Raw genomic sequence first — 24,586 nt, forward strand, 5'->3', positions numbered from 1 at the left:
TAACATTATTACCAGAGTGGTGTTATTTTACGAACTGAATAAATTTAACAACAAATGATAGTTTACTCAATATATAGGCTATTATTCTTTACTTGTGTTGTCAGCTTTATCATGCAGTTTTTATCCATGGGTGCCAATATATATGGTTTATCACCTATTGTTGTTATCAGGCAATAGAAATCAAGCAGTTTGGGTTCGGAGGAAAAATAGGAACAGGAGCCATTTATTACTAAATAGAGGATTTATTTATTTATTTATTTATTTATTTATTTATGCCTGCTTGAATTTTCTTGTAAGGCACCTCTGATATAGTATACCCATGCTGTCATTTAATCAGACTGTTCCTCCCAGTTCCCAGACAGCCTGCTAATCTTTACGAAGAAAATTTGTAACTTGTCTATGCAAACTTTGAAACTTAGAATTTTCATAGCATGGATCAGGAGAACTCGTGTTGAGAGAAGGGGAAAAAAAGTTGTTCCCATCCAATCACATTACAATTTACGTTTCATCCATCCTGGAGCCCAAGGGCACTTGAAAGCCACAGTCAGGGCCAATTTCTCACAAAAGCCAAACTCTCCGGCAAAGGCCTCCGTGCCGCGGATCACACTTAAATCAATTACATGCATTGTTTGCTCCTTCAGAAAATCAATGCGTCGAGTTCTCATCGTTCAGGGAGATATGTGCCCATGCGTGTGAATCGCCTGAGCGAGAAAGCCTTGATCCCTTTCCCTGTCAACAGTCTTGATTAATTATCACAACAGTACAGGATTTTTGCTGGATCACTGAGCCGGATGGTCTAGTAAAGACATTTCAGCTGACTGACTGAGTGATTCTCGTTGCTAAGAGGTACAAGTGCAGCAGATACTCAGGACATCTGCATCTTAGGAAGACATACAGTACAGTAAAGTGCCTTAAAACTTGATCTTCCTGGGTGCAATGGTGGTATCATCAAGGCGACATCATCTTTAATTAGCTTAATTAGTTTAAGGCACATCATTGGACCTTATAGACCATTGACCACTGTATCTTTAAAGCTTTACCCTACACTGTTAGAAAAAATGTGCAAAATTTGTACCTTCAGGGGTACAATGGCTTGTCACTGGGGCAGTACCCTCAAGGGTACACCTGTTGTACCCTTTTATATGAGTACATATCTGTACCCTTGCAGTATGTACCTTTCAAAGGCAAATATGTACCTCCTGCTGACTTAATTGTACCTTATAGTGCTATGGTACCACAGTGTACCTTTAAAAAAAGTGCAAATGTGTCCTTTCAGGGTACTGCCCCAGTGACAAGCCTTCTGTACCTTGTGATGGCAAATCTGTACTCCATACAACATATTAAAAAGGCCAGAATGCTATTCATGACATTTATTGAACATTCAATACATTCTCACATTTTTCATACGATTAATGTTTTAATCTCTATCACAATGTGTCAAAAGGATGCATATTGAAAAAATTTTTAATACTCTTTTTAAAAAATTTAAAACCTTTTAAAAAACATTAACTTTTTAAAACCTGTATTAAAATATGTAACATTAAGAATAGTAATTTTACTTTTTTAAAACAGCACTAGATCTCATGTTAAGTAAATTCACAAAGCAATCTTTTGTACACATTACACATTAATTGTAACTTTATACCCTTAAAACATTTGATCATAAACACAGTACTACACATTTCATTTGAATCTTTTAAACATTCTTGAGTATCACAAACAATTTATTATCAGTAAATTACGTATCAAGGGCCTGAAAGTCCATCTCTTGCCCTGGTTTTATTACACTCCATTCAAAGTCAACTTTAACTGTGCAAGCGTGAAAGGGCGAATCATACAACAATTGTATTAAACACTTGCCGCACAGAAACCATACAGTGTTGATATTTAAAATGTATTTAATCATGGTTGTGAACCAGACCAACATGTTGAACTAGTTTCATTAAGGTGAAGGTTTTTCTTTTACACCTTGTGCATCGATATGGTTGTGGCATATTTAGCACAGGATATTAAGTACTCGGCCGACAGTTATTGGAAGGGGCTTGCCACCCACCTCAATAATCTTTGCTATGGCATGCTGCAGGAAGGTCAGTGTATTCTTCATGTAGGGTAGATAAGCCAAGTTGAAAACATAGTGAGCACTGAAGGCTGCAACTATCCCTTCTTCATCTCCTATTCCCCTGTACACCTCCACACCATCTGCTTTGACAAGGACTTGAACCCTCTTAGAGAAAGCCATTTTCCAGTCAGTTTCTACCAACTGTATGGTTGGGTATGGATTATCAGCATCACACTGTGAGAAGAAAAGAAAATGTTAAACATCCTACTAAACATCTAAACAACGCAACATCTGTCACAATTACATACCCAGACCTGTATCAGATTATTACAAAGTGAGAGTTTAACAAATAGTTCCATACCTCTCCCAAGGTGATTAAGCTCTCAGCTTTCTCTTTAAAGATGTGGGGCAGCAGGAACAGTGCTGCACAAAAAGTCAGAATCTATTGTAAAAAGAAATAAATTAAGTAATTTTCAAACATTTTATATTATAAATAGCCTGTATCTTATTCATTAATTTAAAATTTTAAATAGTTAGGCTCAGTAAGGTCCATAAACTGCTGATCAGAGTAGGAGTGGGCAATAACTAAAATTTGGACTATTGTCTCCACTGTTATACACTTGCATGTTACAGTGTGGTGTCTTAAATTAAATTATTAATTTATAATAATTATTATTATTTAAATTTATTATTTTCTACTTTAGGTTTGAAAATGTTTTACTGTACATTAGACTAGTATTTTTATAGACATATTTTTAAAAAGTAGAAGTTCCCTTCTAGAACTAAAATTTACAGATGATGTATCAAAGATCATTTGTCATCAAAGATGTTTATGTCTTTCTTCAGTCCAATGCATTTATGTGATTTAAATTAAATGTTATTATATGGATATGGAGCTAAACAAGTTAATTAAGGTCTTTAGGATCACTATACAGCCAGGTGAGCTTGATCAAGGTAGGAGGTAAACTCTGCAGGAAAATGCATCTCGCCAACCATTGTTGAGAACCTCTGGCATAGCGTTACACAAATGTACAAAACTGTCATTTGGGTAGTACCCTAAGGTACAAAAGCTGAAAGGTACCAATATGTACACTTAACGCACTAACAGAGAACTGCATTTTTTCCCCTGAGAGTAACCGATTAGAAGCAAAATTATTTAATTAAGCAGCTCATAGAACTTATTTCACGAGTTTACCAGTTTTGATAAATAACGGTAACGTTAAACACATTTCACTTGTTGCTCTTGAAAGGGCTCAATGCCGACGTGACGTAACTTCTCGATGTGACAGGACAAATGATTCTTATGTTTAAAACGTAACGCTATAGCAAATAAAACTGATATTAATCAACACGGATTATATCCGTAAATTATAGTATTTCAGGCTAATTAGGAGACAGTGTTTTTGAAGAAAGGTTTCCCTCACGCGTCAGGTAACGTTAAGCCTACAGACGCAATGTCAAGTGAACTTGAATCAACGGTTTTTCACAGTTCTTAAAGCAAAACTTACCTCTGAATTTCTTTGCTTCGTCTTCAGTGACGTTTACTCCAGCTTCTTTTAATTTTTGAAAAAGATCCTCCGTCGACAGCATCAGCAGTGAGTCAGCCATGATGTCGAATAACCGTCGTGCACAATCTCAACTTCTTCGCGCGCATAAAATGCACCGCGCGGGGTACAATTGGACGACAAAAAATTAAAGGAGAGTGGCTGCGAAAATGCGTACTTAAACTTTGAGGCAAAGTAGTTCACCATGTAATGTTAAATAAACAACATGTAAAATACATTGTGATTTTGCTAAAAAAGATTAGTACATGTATTTGTTTAACTCTAAAAGCAAAACTTAAAACCGCTCTTATATCAGTTTAAAATTACAATTAAAAATACAGCCTTTAATGCATGTGATTTATGTTTAAAAGTTATTATCTTGATGATCTGCATAATCAAAATGTCATGTGCTTGTGTACTGTTCAGAACTACTCAGTGAAGATGTGAGCTCATAAATATATTTGGTTATTTTATGCATCTTTTCCAAATAACCAACCCATGAAAATGATTATCTTCTCTGTTTAATCTATTTGAGGTGACTGTTTTATACACTTTGGCCTACTCCTTTTGTCACACAAGTGATTGTACCTTTATTTGGGGATTAAATGGTCCAATAATGGACCCTCAGACAGTTGAAAACATACAGTATTTGTACCCTTTTCACCCCTAAATGGTACATATAAGTACCCTAAGGTGCGACTATAAACCATTGAGGGTACAACTTCACAATTTGTACCCTAAGTGTCACAAACGCACCCCAACCGTACCCTTTTTTCTGACAGTGTACAGTAAAGTGCACCACATATTTAAGATACAGTCATACGACATAAAATGGGTCCCCTTGACAGTATTTCCCCAGTAACAACCAAATCTACATTTTGTAACATTTATTTCTAAAAATGTAGGTTATTTTATCCAGTCTCATCCACAGAGGGTTGCTGTAGGGACGGGTTTTAATTTCAACCAAGCAAGAGCAACACGTACGATTCTATTGCAAGCCAAGTTCTGAATAAACAAATGAAATAAGGTGCAGTTCCTGCTTGGTTGTGGATAATCTGGACACCATTGGTTTAAGTAGTGTAGCTAATATGTAGACCATCCATCCATCCATCCATTATCCATACTGCCTATCCTTTGCAGGGTCACGAGGGGACCTAGATCCTATCCCAGGGAATGTACTGTAAGGCAGGGTACAACCTGGATGGGGTACCAACCCATCACAAACACTCACACACCCAGTCATACACTACGAAACCACATAGACTGTAGGAGGAAATCAAAGTATCCAGAGGAAACCCACCAATCACGAGGCAATCATTTTAACTTCACACGCACCCAGACCCAAGGCAAGATTCGAACCCCCAAAGCCTGAGCCACCACACCACCCAATATGTAAACTGGCAATAAATCACTAAAATATTTAATCTTCCTGTTTTCAGTCTACACCTTAGCTAGGATTTGGTTCTCACAAGTAATCTGAAAATTGTACTGGTCTCAAGCCACAGTAGACAGGAGACAAAATACAACAACAAACATACAAATCCACTAGTAGTTATCCTGTGCAAAAATGACCAATGTTTTTTTTATTTTTTGTTGAATTCTTAAACTTCAACAGCAAATGATTGAGTTTCTGATGGCATAGGTTTCTATGGTTTTAGTCTCCATTATTATTAAATCCCTGGATTTTAAGTCATATCTGAGAGTTTACTGTGTGTCCTTCATGTTCACAGGGCATGATGTATTTAGAAGAGCGGAGGCTGGTGCATCGAGACCTGGCAGCCCGGAATGTGCTGGTCAAATCCCCCAACCACATCAAGATCACAGACTTCGGTTTGGCGAGGCTGCTGGACGCAGATGAAAAGGAATACAATGCGGATGGAGGGAAGGTCAGCGCATCTCACATGATTCTCCTGGTTTGTTGCAGAGCGCGTTGTTTCCAATTTGGCTCCTGAGCGACTCGGGAGTTAGCAGGTGTGCTCTGTGTCTGACAGCAAAACAAGTTAATCCGATGTTGTTTGGAAGTAATCGAGAGATGCAGCAGGCTTAATATGCATCCCTTGATGGTCTCATGGTTTTAGAAACACCGGCTGCTATGACAGGTTAATTTACAGCGCTCGCTACATAATCAACTTGTAAATTAGCTGTCCCACAAGAGCCCGCATTCCTCTTATCCATATTCAAACGCTCGTTCTGCACTTCTCAACTCCCTCCTGTTATTCTCCTCATTTCTCGCTCTCTCGTTCCAAACCCCAGAGTCAAACACTGCAAACCTGCCCATGTCCTTTCCTGAACCCAGATGATTGCTGGGAGTGTGTGCAACCGCAGCATGCTGCTCTCGTACAAATGGGAACTGCTCGCCTCTTCGCTCCCCCATGTAACAATCAATTCTGCCTCAAAGTGAATCAAACCTTTCCATTTAGCTCTAACCAGCTGTAATGCGGAGCCCTACATGTTTGCACTCTCTTGAGGAAGACGCTTTAAACCTCTTCGAAAGCTGAACTGATGCAGACAAGTACAACATGTTTCTCATTTTAAAAAGGAAGTCTGGCTTTAACGGCTCTGTTGAGCTCTGCGTTCGATTTAAGGGGTTGATTAAGAGAACAGGGATGAGTGAACATCAAGGATTAAGAGGATTATTTGGCTTGCAGTGTCTCTGGCTTATGTCAGATGTAATCATGTCATAATGTCAGGGGATTACATGGAAACTGTTACATGTTTATTTTGATCAGATTGTCGGCTTTTTGCACTGCTGTTGTATATTAGATACTCGAGAGAGAGAGAGAGAGAGAGAGAGAGAAGCAAAAGTCTTTACAAACTTTGTTTCCAAAAACGAACATTAAAGAACAACAAAATCTATATACAGTATTGCCAAGGGTGCACGTCTTGTAGCATTTTGTATTAGCTAGCTAACTCGATTTTTTGCATTAACAGCCACACTTAAAGTTTACTAAGGTTATTCCAAAAGTTGCATATAAAGGATGCAGAATAAGCTAATACCCCTTAACTTAAATTTATAATAACTATCTTTACCAATGTTAGGCGGTGTACAGCACTTTGGCCGACCTTGTTGTTTTTAAAGTGCTTTATAAATAAAGTTTGATTGATTGATTGATTGAATTTCACTTGCACTCCAAGGCATTCCTGAAATCTGGCAACCTCAAACTGAGCTTATAGCACACAAATGAGGGGATTAGTATTGATGTAATGACTATAGAACTAGTCAGTAGATGAGAAAAGCTACCTAGGGTTCATTTTACCATAAGACCCCCGTCCGCACACATCGTAAGCTAATTGTACAAGTGCAAGTCATTAGTTCACATATTTTTAGCGCCATTAGCTAGTACGAAACTGTTAATTCAAATCAATTCAATTTTATTTGTATAGCGCTTTTAGCAATTTTCATTGGCGCAAAGCAGCTTTACACAGTCAAAAGAATTATTTAAGTTTGTATGAAATGTGAATTTGTATGAATCAAAATGGTCAGTTTGTCCCTGGTGAAAAACTCCCTGAGATGGTAATAGGAAGAAACTTCGAGAGGAACCAGACTCAACAGGGAACCCATCCTCATCTGGGTGAAACAGAAAGCAGTAAATGATCTGCATTTACAGTATACAGTGTGTAGGGTGGGAGGCAGTTCAGCTATAATAGCTGATGTTAATTGATGTTAATATGGAGTCCAGGTAGTTATTGAAGACCCAAGTAGACTTGTAGGAAGTTCCAGTCAACTGTTAAATGCACACAAGTAAATTATTGGTGTGGATGGATGGATGGATGGATGAATGAATGAATGGATGGATGGATGGATGGATGGATGGATGCATGGAAAGATTGGTGGGTTGGTGATCAGTGTTGGGTGTAACGTTAGAGTACTTGGATTACTGTTTTGATGTAACAAGTAATCTAACGCGTTAGGTCCACCATTTTCAGTTATTTGGTTACATTCTTTTAAAAATGTAATCCATTATTTCGACAATGTATGTAATCCGTGAGCCAGACAGACGTGACCGATCATACAACACCCCCCCCCCTTCTTACTGCACATACAGTAAGAAGCATGACATGTAGCATGCAGTGTTAATTAAACAGTGTAAAGCTTTCAATGGAAACCAGATCTCATGAGAAAGTCCACTGAATTCAAACTTTTATTATGGTTTAGGTTCATTAGAGTTCAAACAAACCAAGTCTAAGTCTCCACTTACTGTAGAAAAAAAAATGATTACAAATCTCTCTTTTTTTCCCTTCATTCTGAGATAATTCAAGTGACATCAGACTCATGTGGCTGTAAAGTGCATTACTGAGTTTCCATAATGCTGTGCTTTATCCTTTTCATTTCCCTAAATATGGAAACCATTACTTTCCAGATGCCTATTAAATGGATGGCCTTGGAGTGTATCCACTACAGGAAGTTCACTCACCAGAGCGATGTCTGGAGTTACGGTGAGTATCTGTGGTGCGTGTGCTATCGTTAGCGACAGGCCTGATATCTGTACAGAGTAAACAAATCAAACAAACCAACGTCAAGAGCACCAAGAACACATCCATTGAGCCGGTGATGAATGTATCTATACGCTGTGCAGCTGCTACTTCTGCTCGCTCCAAGAGAACTTAAACACTTCCAGAAAATTACCTTCAGCACTCATCCTCTGAGCATGTCTATGTGTATGTGTGTGTGTGTGTGTGTGTGTGTTGTGTTCTCCTTATTGGCTATGATGCTTAAGATTGCATGCAAAAAAAATCTAATTGATGCAATCTTAAGCATCCAGCGGACACACACACACACACACACACACACACACTCAGAGGAAAGGAAATAGGAGTAAATGATGGGGCGTGTCAACAGGGCGAAAAGGTAAATGGTTATTATGCGCCCATCGTATGCGCCCATCGTACCAAAGTACGGTCTTTGCTCGCGCCATCTAGGTTTAAACACATCATGTACTCCTCATTCATGAATTCCAACCTGCAGAGTCTCGAATTCCTATAACAGCGTATCAGATATGTCTCCGACGTACTGTACTGTGGACCCACATTTGAAAGTGACTCAGGTCCGTTTAGAAGTACATCAGATTTGTGTGTTCAGCTCTAAAAATTAGATCTGCGTTACATTAGGGATAAAACTCGGAATGGAGTCACTTCAGGCTGGTGATGTGAATGTTTCCTTAATGCCAAAGTAAGAACCTGAACTTTAAGACTACCTACAGAACTTCCATCCTCTTGTTTTGATAAAAAGTAGGTACAGTACATACTACAGTTTCTGATGTTTAAAGCCCCAAATAATTTAAAAGTATGAAATACAAATACAGTACAGTAATGTCCGATACTGTGTGTTTATCCGTAGCTCTCTGTTCTCACATTTGTGACGTATCAATTAATGCACTAATTTTGCATTTCTTATCCCGTCCCCTCTAACAGGAGTGACTATTTGGGAGCTGATGACGTTCGGAGGAAAGCCCTATGACGGAATTCCCACACGTGAGATTCCTGACCTGTTGGAGAAAGGGGAACGCCTGCCTCAGCCTCCCATCTGCACCATCGACGTCTACATGGTCATGGTGAAATGTAAGAACACGTACTGTACTCGCCTCTTTGCTTTTTCACGATCGTCCTTCATCACGTCTCCTTGGATCGCTCGGCTACTTCCAGAGTCATTATCATTAAGGATGTGAAAGAGCTTGCTTGAAGAATCTTAAGAACGTACACAGAAATGAGGAATGAATAATGGAGTAGAAGCACTCTTTTAAGCCCCTCTAGTGCACAATACGCTCTGACTAGGCCATGTCAAACCTTACTTTTTTATTGTTATATAGGTTTTTATTTTCTTTTCTACTTTATTTTTGTTTTAGCATCGCGTAGATTTTTGCAACCACGTATTTTATTTAAATCAGGGCTGAGCGGTTATTAACACCGTCTCACGAGAGACACTATATTTAAAGAGAAATCTTGGGTGTATCTGTATACAGTATGCACAAACGTAATTACAGGACATGCGGAAAAGGTAAAACGTGAAATTATGAGAAATTATGTGTTTTTAATAACATAATTTAGAAATTTTGACTTTTTTTTCCCAGGTAAGAACTGTAATAGTTTTTCCAGTCTTGGGTCAAATGTAATGTGACTTATTTTGTTAGCTTGTTAACATACAGTATTTTACCTCCAGTCGCTCCTGAATGCAGGAGCGACGTATTCATGTAAAATGAGCAATTTCTTTAAGTAAAGTTAAGTAAAAATGTACTTCTTTTGTCATTTATATTTATAACTCTTATATAGTAAAATTGAAGACTTTTTGTTATAGTAAAAAAAAAACTAATTCTTATTCATGCTTATAAATTCATCAGTCTGTTCTCCGTTATTACCTGAAACAGCTTGAATGCACAGTGCATAGTGAGGTTCTCCAGATCATCTCGAACAGTATGATGTGTCTATGTGTTTTGGTTTAAGGCTGGATGATCGACGCGGACAGCAGGCCGAAATTTAAGGAGCTAGCGGCGGAGTTCTGCAGAATGGCCCGAGACCCCCAGCGCTACCTTGTCATCCAGGTAAAGCGCAAGTTTCTGCAATATTTCCATTACACAAGTGAGGTAAAGGGTATGTTAGCGATATCGCATGAGTGAGAGTGCTGTTGTGCTGAATATCAGGATAACAGCACGGCCTCGAGTGTGATATTGCTTTTATACAACAGTTCCACAAACACCATTTATTATTAACCGATTATGATTTGTTTGTTAATTTAACCAGTTATTACACGTATCCTTCCATGACTGTTGGAACTAACTGACCACGACTGGCTGAGCTGGCGACAGACAGTTAGTGTAATTAACAGGTGGAAGTAGTGTTAAATTATTCGCGGTAATCTGTAGCCAAAATTGAGGAGAATAAACCATGGAGGTGTTGAGCATCCTGAGGAACTTACCAGATTTATCTAATATTTCCACTTATTCTGCTTTAAAATAGCCTCGAAGAAAATTAACTGATCGGAGGTTAAGTTGGAAATAGCAAAAAACAGAAAGCTAGTGAGCGAGGGTGTAGAATCCCTTGTTCCACACACCAGGTAGTGCCCTTGATAGTTGAGAGGTAAATGATTATTAGGACACCTCTTAAGCAAAATGAGACCCGTCGTTAAACGTTGCAGTGATGTTATACTCTATATCAGCACTAATCATGTAATGCCTCTCGTCCAATCGGATTGCTTTGTTCGTAACTAACTGCTGTATAAAACAAGGTGAAACACAGGCGTTAAAATACTTTGGTTTTGTAAATCAAACAGAAACAGAGTTATAATGCTATATGTTGTCAGATTTCCGTCATCCCGAAGTCTTTGCACTGCTCCAATCCCACCTGATCTCGGGACGATCCCCTGGAATAGGAAAGGATTTTGTGTGTCTGCTTCCACAAAACCAATTTATTCTCTGTTCCATATAAGTTATATTAAGGAGAAGCAATACTGGGTATTCAGAATTCAGTACTGCTATAAATCTCGAAATATAGCGATGGTCAGAGAGCCAGAATCATATAGTGACATTAAATGGAAAGTGATTCCATTTAAGTTTATAGAAACTGCTAATTTTACACAAATCTCTTCTGATGTTATTAGAGGTACTGTATGGGTAGCTCAGTGGTTAAGGCGTAGGCGTTCTGATCGGATGGTCCCAGGTTTAAACCTCAAAACCACCAAGTTGCCACTGTTGGGTTCTTGAGCAGGGCCTTCAACCCTCATAGTCAGATGTAAAATGAGATTTTTTAAAAAGTCACCCTGGAAAAGGGCGTCTGCCAAATGCAGTAAATGTAAATAATACTTACATTATTTTATTCTTTGGACCTTACTCTGAAAATAACATTAATAACTTTAAATTGATTGTTATTTTATAATTTAATTTGCTTGGTTAGTTAATAAATAGCTTAGCTACAAATTACTATTTATAACTTATGATATTTATCATGGATGGATGACAAAGTAAGCTACAGAGAAAAAAGTGAATTTTGCACAATACAAATAATACAAATAATAATTCAAATAATAATAATAATAATAATAATAATAATACAAATAATAATAATAATACAAATAATAATAATAATAATAATAATAATAATAATAAGCAGAATATAAATTCTATGATAAACATTTTTATATTTTCATATTTCTATTTCTATATTATACATCTAATGAAATATGCACCATTTATAGAAGTCTATCAATAATTGAGGTAGCCTGAATATGACTCTGAAACTTTCTACCTTGATGGTGTCCAAGTCACACACTGGGATGAGTGCTTTAGTGTATCAGGGGATTATATAGAGAAATAAAAGTACGTTATCACTCTCATAGCTGTGTTCTGTTATTTTGCTTTGACTTGAACACCCCTTGCACACCTGTACCAGTCCCAGTACCAGTTCTGATGGTAACACTTATGTTCCTCAGGGTGATGACCGGATGAAGCTGCCCAGCCCCAATGACAGTAAGTTTTTCCAAAGCCTGCTGGACGAGGAGGAGCTGGAGGACCTGATGGATGCTGAGGAGTACCTGGTGCCTCACACCTTCAACATCCCCCCTCTCACCTACACCACTCGCTCACGCCTCGATTCCAACCGAGTGAGTTTCACGCACTAGTGGGCAGCAGTGGGTGGTGGGTAGTGAAGGAGATAAACCGCTTACAGTAAGAGTTGCTTGAGCTTGTACTGTAGCTTCGTGAAATCCACACACCTTTTTCTGGGCAAGCTTTTCCGTGAACAGTGTCGCAAAACATTAGCGATCGACAATTTAATTGCTCTTTACACGCAAACAGACATTTCAACATTGATTTCAGGAATCTATAATTTCCCTTTTTCGGTCACCCGTCAGGCCTCGTTATTGTGTCAAATAGCCCCGAACTGGCCCCCTTCAGCCGCAGCATGACTGAGCTCTCCTTCCATTACAGATTTGAAGACAATCAATCATGTCTTTCTTGCAGCACCCTTGAGAGGGAAAGTGCACACAGAGTGTTCTCTAAAATTTAAATCTCTCATTTGTCTGAATGAAACAGAGAAGGACAAGAGGTCAGACATGCTAACATGTTATCTCTCTCTTTCGGCAATTGTCTTCTCCCTTTTTTTTTTTCTTTCGTCTGCCATCTTTCAGGTTTTGGATCATTCAGCAAAACGTATGCATGGTGTGGGCGGTCTTTTGCATTTGAATGCACATTCAGCTGTCATGCTCTCCATGTCGCTGCTTGAATAATACTACTTGAAGAGTTTTCAAGTTTTGATATGACTGTCCTGTCTCTTTCTGATGGAGACGTAAGGCAGATGGATGCGTCTTAATTCTAAATGAATGAGGATATATCGATCTCCATTGGTTTATCCATTGGATATATTGATCTCCATTGGTTTATCCATTAAATATATTGATCTCCATTGGTTTATCCATTGGATATATTGATCTCCATTGGTTTATCCATTAAATATATTGATCTCCATTGGTTTATCCATTGGATATATTGATCTCCATTGGTTTATCCATTAAATATATTGATCTCCATTGGTTTATCCATTAAATATATTGATCTCCATTGGTTTATCCATTGGATATATTGATCTCCATCACGCTTGGTTACTGTTACCGTAAAAATTCTGTAGTATTATATCTCAAAATCAAATATCTCACGACTTCATCTGTTTTTTTTTTTACTTCCTGTTTACACAATGCATTTAAATATGGAAAAAGTATTGACACCCTCACTTGTGCTGCAGTTTTGGGTTTTAAATGATTTGATAGCTTTGCATCTCCAACGTTCTCTCTTGTCAGAATCGCATAATACATTGGATGAAAACCAGTGTAGCTCTTGAAATAGGCTTAGTAATGTTTTCCAGTTGGAAAGTTTCTTCCAGAACATTTTTTATTATTATTCTTTTAGGTTTGGTCTCGATCCATCCTACTCTCAACTGTAACAACTTTTACAGTCTCTGTTAATCAAAAGCATCCACACTGTCAGGTTAAAGTATCCTCAGAGCCCATGTTAACCCACCCATTTGTCCCCCACTTAAGTGGCCATAAATATTGGAACACATTGTTGATTGACAGGTGTTTCTTGTTGTAAATTATGTTTTGTCTTGGTTTGGTTTGGACTGTAGACTCATGACAGACTATTGGCAGTTTATGGACCGTTTTAATTGTAGCATGTAAAACAGCACGTTGTAAAAAAAAAAAGGTTACGCAATACTTACAGTATGCAAGTCCTAATACAGTGGGTCTTCTTATTAGATGTGGCAGCTGAAGTCACCGGGCTAAAAACAGCTGTTTCAAACCATAAGCAGAAGGCCAAAGTGAAGTTTCGAGTGTGTATTGCATACTCTGGAAAAGTATTTAAGGACATTTAATACGGATCATTAATGAGAACATCCGCTTATTGGATATTTAATTCTTTGATATAATGTAGGAATAAATCGTTCCTCGTTAAGATCTGGTAGGATTCACTGCAAGGGTATATAAGCAAACTTTCCAAAGTGACCACAGCTCTAAATAAAAAACCCCTCTAAATATTATTTGCTCACTGTGACCTTTTTGGCTTGTGAAAGCAATCACACTTGAGCAGATATTGATAGCTTTTAACCGTAGTGTGTAAAGACCCGTTCTGTCTCTCAGAGGAGATGTACTCCCTGTGCCATTTCCCAGGATGCATCACTGGTGGCACTTTCATTACGAGGGCCAGTCTGGGTAAATAGCAGGGTCCTCACTCAAGTGAAAGGGAATGTTTGCTTATAGACAGCAAGTGGCAGCTGAGGGTTTGCTCTGCACCACAGCGCCATCGGTTTATTAACTCTTAACAGTACTGATGCAAAAACATAAATGGTGTTTGATGCATAAGGATGTGGACATTCATAAATGTGTATAATGGTTAATTATTAGTTCATGCATATTTATTACGTTAACCTATATAACTCATTTCTGACGGCATATGAAATCATTTGGTTGAAGTGTATAGAATCAATCTTTTGCTTTTTCGCTGACTGTCTTCAGCCCAAACAAACCTGACTGAGTTGGGAAGCGTGCTGAAAAAATAAATAAATTAAATAAATAATAATAATAATATTGTACTGTATATGAATCAAAAGACAGTTCGTAACTCATGCATAGATACAGTAAGCTCACAAATCAGGGGACAAGCCGACATTGGTTCGAGAATAAATAACGTCACTTATTTGGCTTAGATGTTTTAAATTGTCTCAGTAATGCATTACAATATCTTCTTTCATATTTTAAATAAAAGCAAGATGCAATTTAGCCACCTGTGATTTCTCCAGTGGCTCTTGAGTTCAGCACTTCTACTTCAAGGCTCTTCTAAATGGGAAAGGAATATAGGATAGTCTCTGAAGTGTGTCATAGACACACTAACCACTTAGATTTCATTCACCCAAGTTTATCTGTATCTTTCATTACCTTGTGCAACATGGTGGCTGGGAATCCTCTTAGAACCACTTATTCACAGTTTATGGCCATAACATCAACGAAGAAAAACCCAATAGATGTGATAACCTGGTGATTCAGTACATTCAGGTGGTCAGCTGACTTTATTTTATAACGTTACTGAGTCTAGACCTGAGTAACTGATCAACCCCAGATCATAAAACTGTCTCCAGAGGCTTGTACAGTGGACATGATGCATGATGGGAGCATCGCTTCATGTGCTTCCCTTCTTACCCTGACACGCCCATCACTCTGGAATAGGGACTTAAACTGGACTTATTAGACCACATGACCTTTTTCCATCCAGTCTTTAAGCTTCCTGATATTCTTTGCTTGATGCTGGGTGTTCTGAAATAGCTCTCTTTCTCTTTTTTTTTTTTTGGAAAAGGCGAGTGTAGGCAAGTGTAGCTCATCTAGTAAATGAGGAGGTGGAACAGGTTGGTTGGTTGAACCAAAGATTGTTTAGGACTCAGGAAAGGATTGATTTCCCCAAACACCTTGTACAGTAAAAGCAATATGGTTCCAGCAGCAAGGCAGTGAGACCCAACCCACACTGGAACCATAACTAAACTAAACACTAATAATGGAACCATTAACATACAGTACATTCACATGTATAAAATCATATGGTTGCAATTATTTCAAAACAGACCTAATATTATTTCATTAAAAGCAAACAGAAACTTAAAAACTGCTCCAAGCAAAGACATCAGTGGTTGAGCTACAGAGTTATTGCTTGTAAAGGCACTGATACATACACTGCTGAGCTGTAACATTAAAACTATCAACATTAAAGCCACCTTGGCTTTGCATTTCCTTGCTACTTGGGCAGCTCTGGCTCCTTGGGGTATGACTCTGCAACAGTGGGTCCCAAACTCTGGTCCTGGGGGACCCCTGCCCTGCACATAGCGGAGCTTAAATGCTTCGTCAGCTCCCAGCAAACCTCAGCTGTAGAAGACATCTAGAGGAAGTTCATTCCACCACCTACAGTACAGTAGGTGCCAGAACTACAGTAGGTCAATTTCGTAATTGAAGTCCTCCGGGAATATGCTTGATCGGATTGGGATCTGGGGAATTTGGAAGCCAGGTCGGTGGCCTTCTTGGGCTGTTTGTCCGCTGAGCCCCATGCACGGCAGGCTGTGGTGCACTGGGTGTCCTGGTGTCTTTCTTTTATGGCCAGCACTGACTCTTTCTGCTGCATTGGCTTTTCTGGTTAATGAGACCAGACCGATTGGACTTTGGTCCTCATGGGCTTGGGTGAGCCATCTTTGATTTGATGCCTATGATCTTGTCACTAAGTTTACTGGTGTTTAGTTGGCGAGCAGTGTTAATATATAATATAATATCGTTATTATCGTAACGTGCTGATGAGGACAGCTTGTCAGATCTCTTAAACATATACCTGTAATATGGATGTGATGACAAAAATCTAGCCATTCAAAGTATAAAATAGTAGGAATTCTGATGATATTCTCCTAACACTCACTGAAAAAACAGCAAGCATGTTTTATGTCAGTATATATGTTCAAGACTTTGAAACCCTCACTCTCATAATAAAAAAAAAAAAACCACACACACACACACACATTGCCTTTAAAGTCTTCCCAGTAGTTAAACTATACTGTATGTCCGTATAGGGTGAGCAGGTTTATGTTTGTTCTCGTAAACCTAAAGAGCAGAGGCCGATCCCTTCCATTCCTCCTGTTCGTCTTTACACAGGCACCATTTTACATTCTGCTGGCTGTTTTGTTTTTCTCTGGATGGAATAGAAGGCAAAGCGAGCCACAATGAATATCAATGAGAGATATCAATCCTCTGGAGCCTCCGTGGAACATGACAGACGTCTTTCCGCCAGAGTTCGCTGACTAAACTCTGCTCGGGGAGAACAAAACGGAGCTGAAATGCACGAAGCGGATCAGAATATTAAGTCAAACGCCTTTAAACCCTTTTTTTCATATCCAGGTCTAAGCTGTAGAATATTCAGAACGAGATACTAATTGCATTACTGACCGTACATTGTTATGGGAATTAATTTTCCTCCTTAATCGGTGAAATTACTTAATGGGAAATTAAAAGACAAAAGTAGCCCATTGTCACGCATTGCAATTTGCGGTAACGTCGTTTGACCTAAATGGTGCAGCTGTTATATGACTAGTTTATATATTTTTTCATCTGTGTTGCATGCTTTTATCTTACAGATGTTGTACAAAGGTCTATTTGCTCATTTTGCAATATACCTCGTATTGCGGGTTGCCTTGTTGAAATGATTTGTGCACATGCATGCATATGGACAGTTTATTATGGGGAATGTTCAAGTCAAACCGGGACTTTTGATGGTGGTTTGGACATGTTCAGAGGAGGGATTGTGAATAAATCGGTAGAATGATGCTGAGGTTGGAACTGCCAGGCAGGAGGTCTTGAGTCGAGGGGTGAGAGAAGAGGATGCAGAGGATAGAGTAAGATGGAGGCAGATGATTCGCTGTGGCGAGCCCTGAAAGGAAACAGCTGAAAGACAAAGATGATTTCTCTATATAATCCCCTGCTGTACCAATGGACTTATCCCAGTGTTTTACTAGTGCTTGGACACCATCAAGGTAGAAAGTTTTCTCAGTACACCAGAGCCATGATCGAACTCCCTGTCTGATTCACTTTTGGAAACCTGGCCTCCAAGGAACTCCTTTAATGGTCCAACCATGTGGAAATGTCTTGGAGCGAGGTCAGGACTGTACTGGGGACGTGGTAATAAGTACCAGTCGAGGTCCTGTACCGTGCAAGTGGTGTTGGTGAATGATCGTGTGAGAACGACTGCAGTGAGTTCCGAGCCACCACAGCTGGGATAGTAAGTCATGGACAAACAACCTACTTTAAAACGTGTGCACCGTTCAAATGTCTCACCGCGGCTGAGAGTCTCATCACCGTACTGTGCTTGAAGTAAATGTAAAATCTCTTTCATGCCTTCATTCGTCATGAGTCCCAGTTTGGCTTGAACACCCTCATAACATTTGGTTTCTTGCTGATTTATACATTGAATAATATAAAATACCTTTTAGAAAATTCCATAAAATGTGATGTTATTTAATCAATTACGGCAAAAGATTTCATTACACAATGTCAGCCGTATTAAAGTAAAGAAAAAAATCTTGTTATTATTGAAATTTTGCCAAAATACAATAATGGGTAGTGAGTGAGCTGCAAACTGTAAGAATAAACTTTTATTACTGTATGCTTTGACCGCCATCACATCTGAACACTTAGTGATTAATACCTAATTTGAGAAATTATCCATTAAGTGTTGCTGCACAGAAGAATTATAGACTTCAAAGTATGAAAGGAACAAGCTGGAATTCCATTACTTTGAAAGGACCGGAAAAAAAAAAAAAACGAGAGTATGGGTTGATTTGGGACACGAGGACGGAAGGTCATTGAGGGAAACGGGTCTAAAACACAGGACTCGTCATTCTGTGATGACTGAACACCTGCAAACCCACAGAAGGAAGATTAAAGCGTAAGGTTTTTCCATTTTCCATAAACAACAATCTTAAATTCCTGTTATATAAGGCGTCCCAACAGTACCGAATCAGTCCTTTGCTCTCTTTCTTTTCACTATACACTCTTTCGCTTGGAGGGATCGTTTTTTTGAAATGCTCGGCTTTAATCTTTTATAGAGATGATATTCGAACTGATCTCCGAATGAGGTCCCTATTTTATTTTTTTTATAAATCACCGCTCGGCAGTTACAATGCCGTTGTATAGAATCTCACCACCGCTATAGAAGCAGCAATCAAGACGCAACGTAAAAGCAGAGGCTCTTTGTATCAAAAAAATATATTTATATCACATTAGTTGTAAGTAAGCTATTTTTCTCTCTGCAGAATCAGTTTGCCTATCAGGATGGCAGTTTTGGTATGGAGGCGATGATGGCCACTATTCCGCGAGTGGTAGCTGTGTCCTCTGTATCTCCATCGTGCTCCGCTCAAGAGCCTCAGCAGGGGGCAACGGGAGTCACAGAAGACCCGCGTTGCAACGGCACCCTGAGAAAACAAGCGTCACCCCGGGTCAGGACCGGAGACGAAAGCAGCGCGCAGCGCTACAGCACCGAGCCCACGCTGCTCCTGAGCGAACGGGCAGCCAGAGCAGAAAAAGACCAAGACGGATACATGACTACTAAGAAAGAGAAGAAACCCACAGGTATACTACAACCAGCACCGTGCTTTCCTTAATAACCGTGACTTTCTGGAGTCCATTCTGAGAGCTACAGAATGAGAAAAGAGTCTCGAGATTAAAGTATTTCTAGTAAGACTTGTCACTTAATATATACTGTACGCTAGAGCTTCAATATCTCTCTAGGTTGTGTTTTTGTATTGCAGTTTCCCAGAATCAATAATGTCGATCTTGTCTTAGAGATTAGGACCCTCAACAACTCTCCTTTTACATTTTTATCAAAATCAACCTAATATCCATAAAGGAATTGAATATGATTCTACGATAAATACTCTGAGTAATGTTCTCGTGTCTTATGTCAAACATGGCTCTTTTTATTCACTTTAAGTTAATTTTAGAAACAAGCAGAAAGGTTCCGTAGTTCAATAATACATGGCTTACGACTGGGATTGATGTCATAAAGATCAGATATGAAGCCCAAAGCATAAACATTATGCGGTGTGGGAGTGGAAGCTGTGAGAGATTGATGTTAGATTTATCACTCAAACTTCTGGAATACTTTATATACAGTATGTTTGTTTTTTTTGTTTTGTTTTTTTATACTGAAAGCCTCTCTCGTCTTTTCTTGTTCTCTTGTCTCCTGTCGTATTCCGGTAGATTACCTCAACCCTGTGGAAGAGAACCCATTTGTGACCCGGCGCAGAAACGGAGAAGTCCATAACCTAGACCAAGGCCACCATTCCAGCTCCAATGGCCAACCCAAGATGGAGGATGAATACGTCAACGATCCGCTGTATCTCAACACCTTTCACAACTCTGGAGAGAAGAGTCAGGAGTCCCTGCGGAAAAATGGCATCCCTGTGGCTCATGCAGCGGTGGCATCGAGCAACCCTGGTACTACCAGTGTCCAAAATATTGCCCAGAAAGGTCACCCGTCACACAGCGCCCCTTCAGGGCACGGCCACATCCCAATCCCGGCACAGCCCATTTACTCTACTCAGTCTGGTGTACCCGCCCTCTCGGGACACGCCCTCCATCCTTCGCTTTCGGGTCACTCCTTCCACGCGTCACATACCCTCCACCCGGCGCACTCTGGCACCGTTGTAGCGGACAAAAAGCCCAAAAAGACCTTCGACAACCCTGAGTACTGGCAGCACAGTCTTCCGCCGAAGGCGACGCTACATGGGCCGGAGGTCTTGCAGGACTGCAGCACGCGCTTCTTCTACAGGCAGAACGGCCGCATCAGGCCCGCTGTAGCCGAGAACCAGGAGTACCTAACGGAGTACGCCCTGAAAACGGGCACCGTGCTCCCGCCACCGCCGTACCGACAGAGAAACACAGTGGTGTAGCAACAAAGAGGCGAAAGAAAGAATGAGGTTGGGGAGAAAGAGAAGGAGAATAAGAGGAAGGAGGGGTTAGGCATTCTCACCCTGGATCGTACAGCAGTACCGGTTCTCCTCCCTTCTTCTCCTCTCCTCTTCTCTTCTCTACTTTACTCCTGACTGTATTTCATGCTTAATTAGCATCCAGATGGTGTTTCTCTAAACAAGACAGATGAAAGACAACCATGTCAGTCAACCCTCCTCTTCGTTTCAGCCCTCCACATCCAACACATCACAAATACTTGCCATGGTGTCATTGGCATGTGGACTTCGTATGCATCTGAGATACTTTTCCTCTGCGATGCTGGATCTTCTACGTGCATCATTCCGGAATTGGTTTGGAGACATCATCGACTTTTTTTTTTTTTTTTTTACATAAAGGTCTTTGACTACTAACCTACTGCCACACTGTGGACGTTTTTAACCAAGTCAAGACCAAAACCAAGTCTGGCAATGCGGGCAATTTTTTGGCACCGCTACTACTACTACTACCACCGTAGTAATTATTCCTCTAGTTTGTTAGATATCACAATAATATTCCAGAAGCTAATCTACAGTGACATCTCTCATCCTTGTAGTACCATTAAGTCCCTCTAGTCACTGCCTTTCTTTAGAAAAATAATAATAATAACGATAAGAGAATCACATCTCCCTGAAGGGTTCATTTCGGGACCATCAAGTGCCAGTACAAAAGTGTCCAAATGTCTCACATCTAAAAAAAAAAAAAAAAAAAATGATGAGTTTAGCATGGCACTCCATAGGGCGAAACATAGAGAGGGATTTATGACCACTGCAAAGTCTATTGTTCATAACAGAGGATGTGTTCAATAGTCTGACGCAACCATACAACGTGCATTGAGTTGTTGTTTTTCTTCGCACCATCACACAGCAACAGTTGTCGCACAGCAAACCACAAATTGTGATAATGGACTTTACACACACACCACACATAGGGACGACTATAGCGTATACAGTAGGCAGCACAAACCGGATCCATCTTAAACGCCTGATAATAATGACCAAGGCGTCATACAGAATGGGCGATACAGACCTCCGGGCCAACACTGACCTTTTTTTTTTAAGTCTTGAACATAGTGTACGAGATACGAAGAGGGATCTGAAAGCGTGACAGCACATCAAACGGGTCGTCGGAGAGTGGCACGCCCGGACTTGCTGCCGATAAGAAACGCTTGAGCTGGCACGATTAATACTGACGCAGAGGAGCGTGAGATGGAGCGAGTGGCAGGGAAAAGGAAAAAAAAAACAACAACAAAAAAACTAAAAACATTGTGCCATGTGGAAGCAAAAAAAACAACAACTAACGTTCAACGTTTGGGGACAACAACAACTTCCAAGGTGTTCTCCCTTTGGACTGTCCAGACAAGAAAACTTTGTACAAGAAAAGGTTGTACTTCCTGCAACTTTCTCGCTTTGTATTATAAGATACATGTTCCTCATAATGTTGGAGAACAAATTGAAAAATGTCACACAGCGAGAGAGTGGGCTGAGTGTCCAAGGCCAGGATTGTGTGTAGTTTTGAGCACTGCCAGGCATTATGTTTTGCTGCTAATGGAGAGACTCCCACTTGTCTCTTACTGTACGTAGGGTTTAAAAGCACTTAACGGTCTGGCACTGTCGAATCACCTCTCTCTCTTTCCAACCACTGAGACTTGTCTTATCTGTTCGAGTCTTCTTTTGGCATACCGGTAGAGGAACGCCAGCCTGCACCTGCGGATTGGGATACGGGGGTTCTGTCTGTTTTTATTTTTAAATATTACGGTATCTCACAAAAGTGAATAGACCCCTGACATTTCAGCAACCACTTTATTATTTGTTTTCTTAAGATACAATACTATAGAAATAAAACTGGATATACTTTAGAGTAGTCAATGTGCAGCTTTACAGATTTGCAGTCCTGCAACAATACCTTAACTTTATTGTCTCAATCAGGGGTCTCCAAATCCAGTCCTGGAGGGCCAGTGACCAGCACAGTTTGTAATTCACCAACATCTAAACAAACCCACTGAACCTAGTTATAAACAGATTAGTTAAATCAGCTGTGTTTGAGAAGAAGAATCACCAAACTGTGTAGGACACTGGACCTCCAGGACTGGATTTGGAAACCCCTGGTTTACCTAAGTGACCATGTCCAAACTGTGTCCAAAGTGTCAATATTTTGTTCATAGTTATCTAGCACGGCCTCAATCCTCCTGGCCGTGGAGTTCACCAGAGCTGCACATGTTGTTGCTGGGATCCTCTTCCACTCCTCCATAACGACATCACGGATATCACTTGTTAGAGTCGCTTCACCACTTTCCGCTCGAGGACGACCCACAGGTGCTGAATAGTGTTCAGATCTGGAGACAAACTCGGCCACATGGACATGATGAATAGGTCATGTGACTTTGCATCACTTGGGGTGTACGCGAAGACAGTAAATCTGTACTGATATACAAACTGCACATCGACTCCTCTAAGATGTATCCAAGTTTCATTTCTATTGTCGTGTCCTCTGAGTTATGCTAAAACACTTGCGTTAATTAGAGGGGTGTACGGGTTAAGGCGTAGAATTTGGTGCTGATGCTTTGTACCCACACATTAACCAGTTCAATGGAGTTCTGTTAACTTTTCTCTACAAGACCAACCTTAATACACTGGAGGGATTTCCTATACACATCCTGCGGTTGACATCAGCACTGTACCAGAAGTATCGCTTGCTTTAGACGAAGCACTTACTGTATCTCATGGAAAAAGAAACGCCAAACTGCTTCACCACTCATCCCAAAGCTATATGGAAATGAGCGTTCAACTATCGCATCATGTCCCTGTTAACATTAACACGTTCAAGAGATATAAACAGTACGATACTTGAATCGTTTTTATTTTAGATCGTGCCACGCCGAGTCGAGGCCACACGATTACTCTAGTTAAAGTGCATAATTACTGTTAGACCACTAAACTGAGGTGAGAAGATAAGGAACGTACTGTAAGGGGGACTCCTCAGCTAAATAAAGACGTCCCTTCTGCACACGTCCTCACGTTAAACGGAGTAAGGTTTTCCAAACAAATGGGATTCAATCATATGAGAAATAATCGCATAAAAGAGAGAGCACAGGTTAGCGTTTCCTTTTGATATTACACACAAGCAGTAGTTACGGGCATACAGTAAATGTCACAAATAGTCACTTCTTCAAGTCATATTTCACAAAAGCAGCAAAATGTTTCTTATTACACCTTTCGACGTTTGTATCGCATGTATAGCAGCTATGGAGGAGGAAGTCCTTGGAGAAAACTCCAAACCTCCATGTGTAGAGATGTAGCAAACACTGGGACAGAGCCCTCCTTAAATAATAATAATAATAATAATAATAATCATAAGCAGCTAATAAAATAATTTCTAGACCAAAACACTGAAGGACAAACAAATATCTGTGATAACTTTAAAGTTCGGAGAATCACAATTGAAGGACGTTTGTGTGACGGTGTAGGAAAACCTTTCTTCCTTTCTCTTATGTGCATGCATATAAATTAGAAGTTATATAATTTATATAGTTGAATATTTTACACAGAAAATAAATAAATATATATATATATATATAAGAGAACGATGTTGTTCGGATTCCACTAAAGGATGCCACAAGTACCGCTACATCCCTAACCTAAACTGATCTTATAGAACCCCAACATTACTGATACAATTTAAAGGTCCCATATTTTCATGTTTCTTCACCAAGTTAACACACCGTAAACTGTGTGACAGGGTTACTTTTCAAGCTAAAATTCCCCTCCATCCATTTAGGAACCTCTGTAGTCCAACTAGGGACCGTGGAGCCCAATGGTGACTTTGATTGTATTTATTCCCCAACCGTGGTAGGACCTCTGGTCAACATTCATACACACATCCACACACTACAGGCAATTTAGAAACACCAATTAGCCTAATCTGTGGGAGGAAACCAGAGATCCTGGAGGAAACCCGGGAGAACATGCAAACTCCATG

At 39.8% G+C, this 24,586-nt stretch overlaps 1 protein-coding gene across 2 annotated transcripts in view; it reads left to right on the plus strand.

Annotated features, from left to right (window-relative positions):
- LOC128523835 (receptor tyrosine-protein kinase erbB-4-like) overlaps window positions 1-24,126 on the plus strand; it is a 390,263-nt gene extending 366,137 nt beyond the window's left edge. For both annotated transcript variants that reach the window (XM_053495983.1, XM_053495984.1), the window contains exons 21-27: window positions 5,334-5,489; window positions 7,965-8,040; window positions 9,016-9,162; window positions 10,042-10,139; window positions 12,023-12,193; window positions 18,916-19,231; window positions 19,862-24,126. In XM_053495983.1, the coding sequence (XP_053351958.1) occupies window positions 5,334-5,489; window positions 7,965-8,040; window positions 9,016-9,162; window positions 10,042-10,139; window positions 12,023-12,193; window positions 18,916-19,231; window positions 19,862-20,553 (1,656 nt within the window). In that variant the 3' untranslated portion in view covers window positions 20,554-24,126. The remainder of the gene's footprint in view (window positions 1-5,333; window positions 5,490-7,964; window positions 8,041-9,015; window positions 9,163-10,041; window positions 10,140-12,022; window positions 12,194-18,915; window positions 19,232-19,861) is intronic.
- Window positions 24,127-24,586: the final 460 nt, after the last annotated feature.

Source organism: Clarias gariepinus, chromosome 5 (genome assembly GCF_024256425.1).
Source record: "Clarias gariepinus isolate MV-2021 ecotype Netherlands chromosome 5, CGAR_prim_01v2, whole genome shotgun sequence".
Lineage (NCBI taxonomy): Eukaryota > Metazoa > Chordata > Actinopteri > Siluriformes > Clariidae > Clarias > Clarias gariepinus.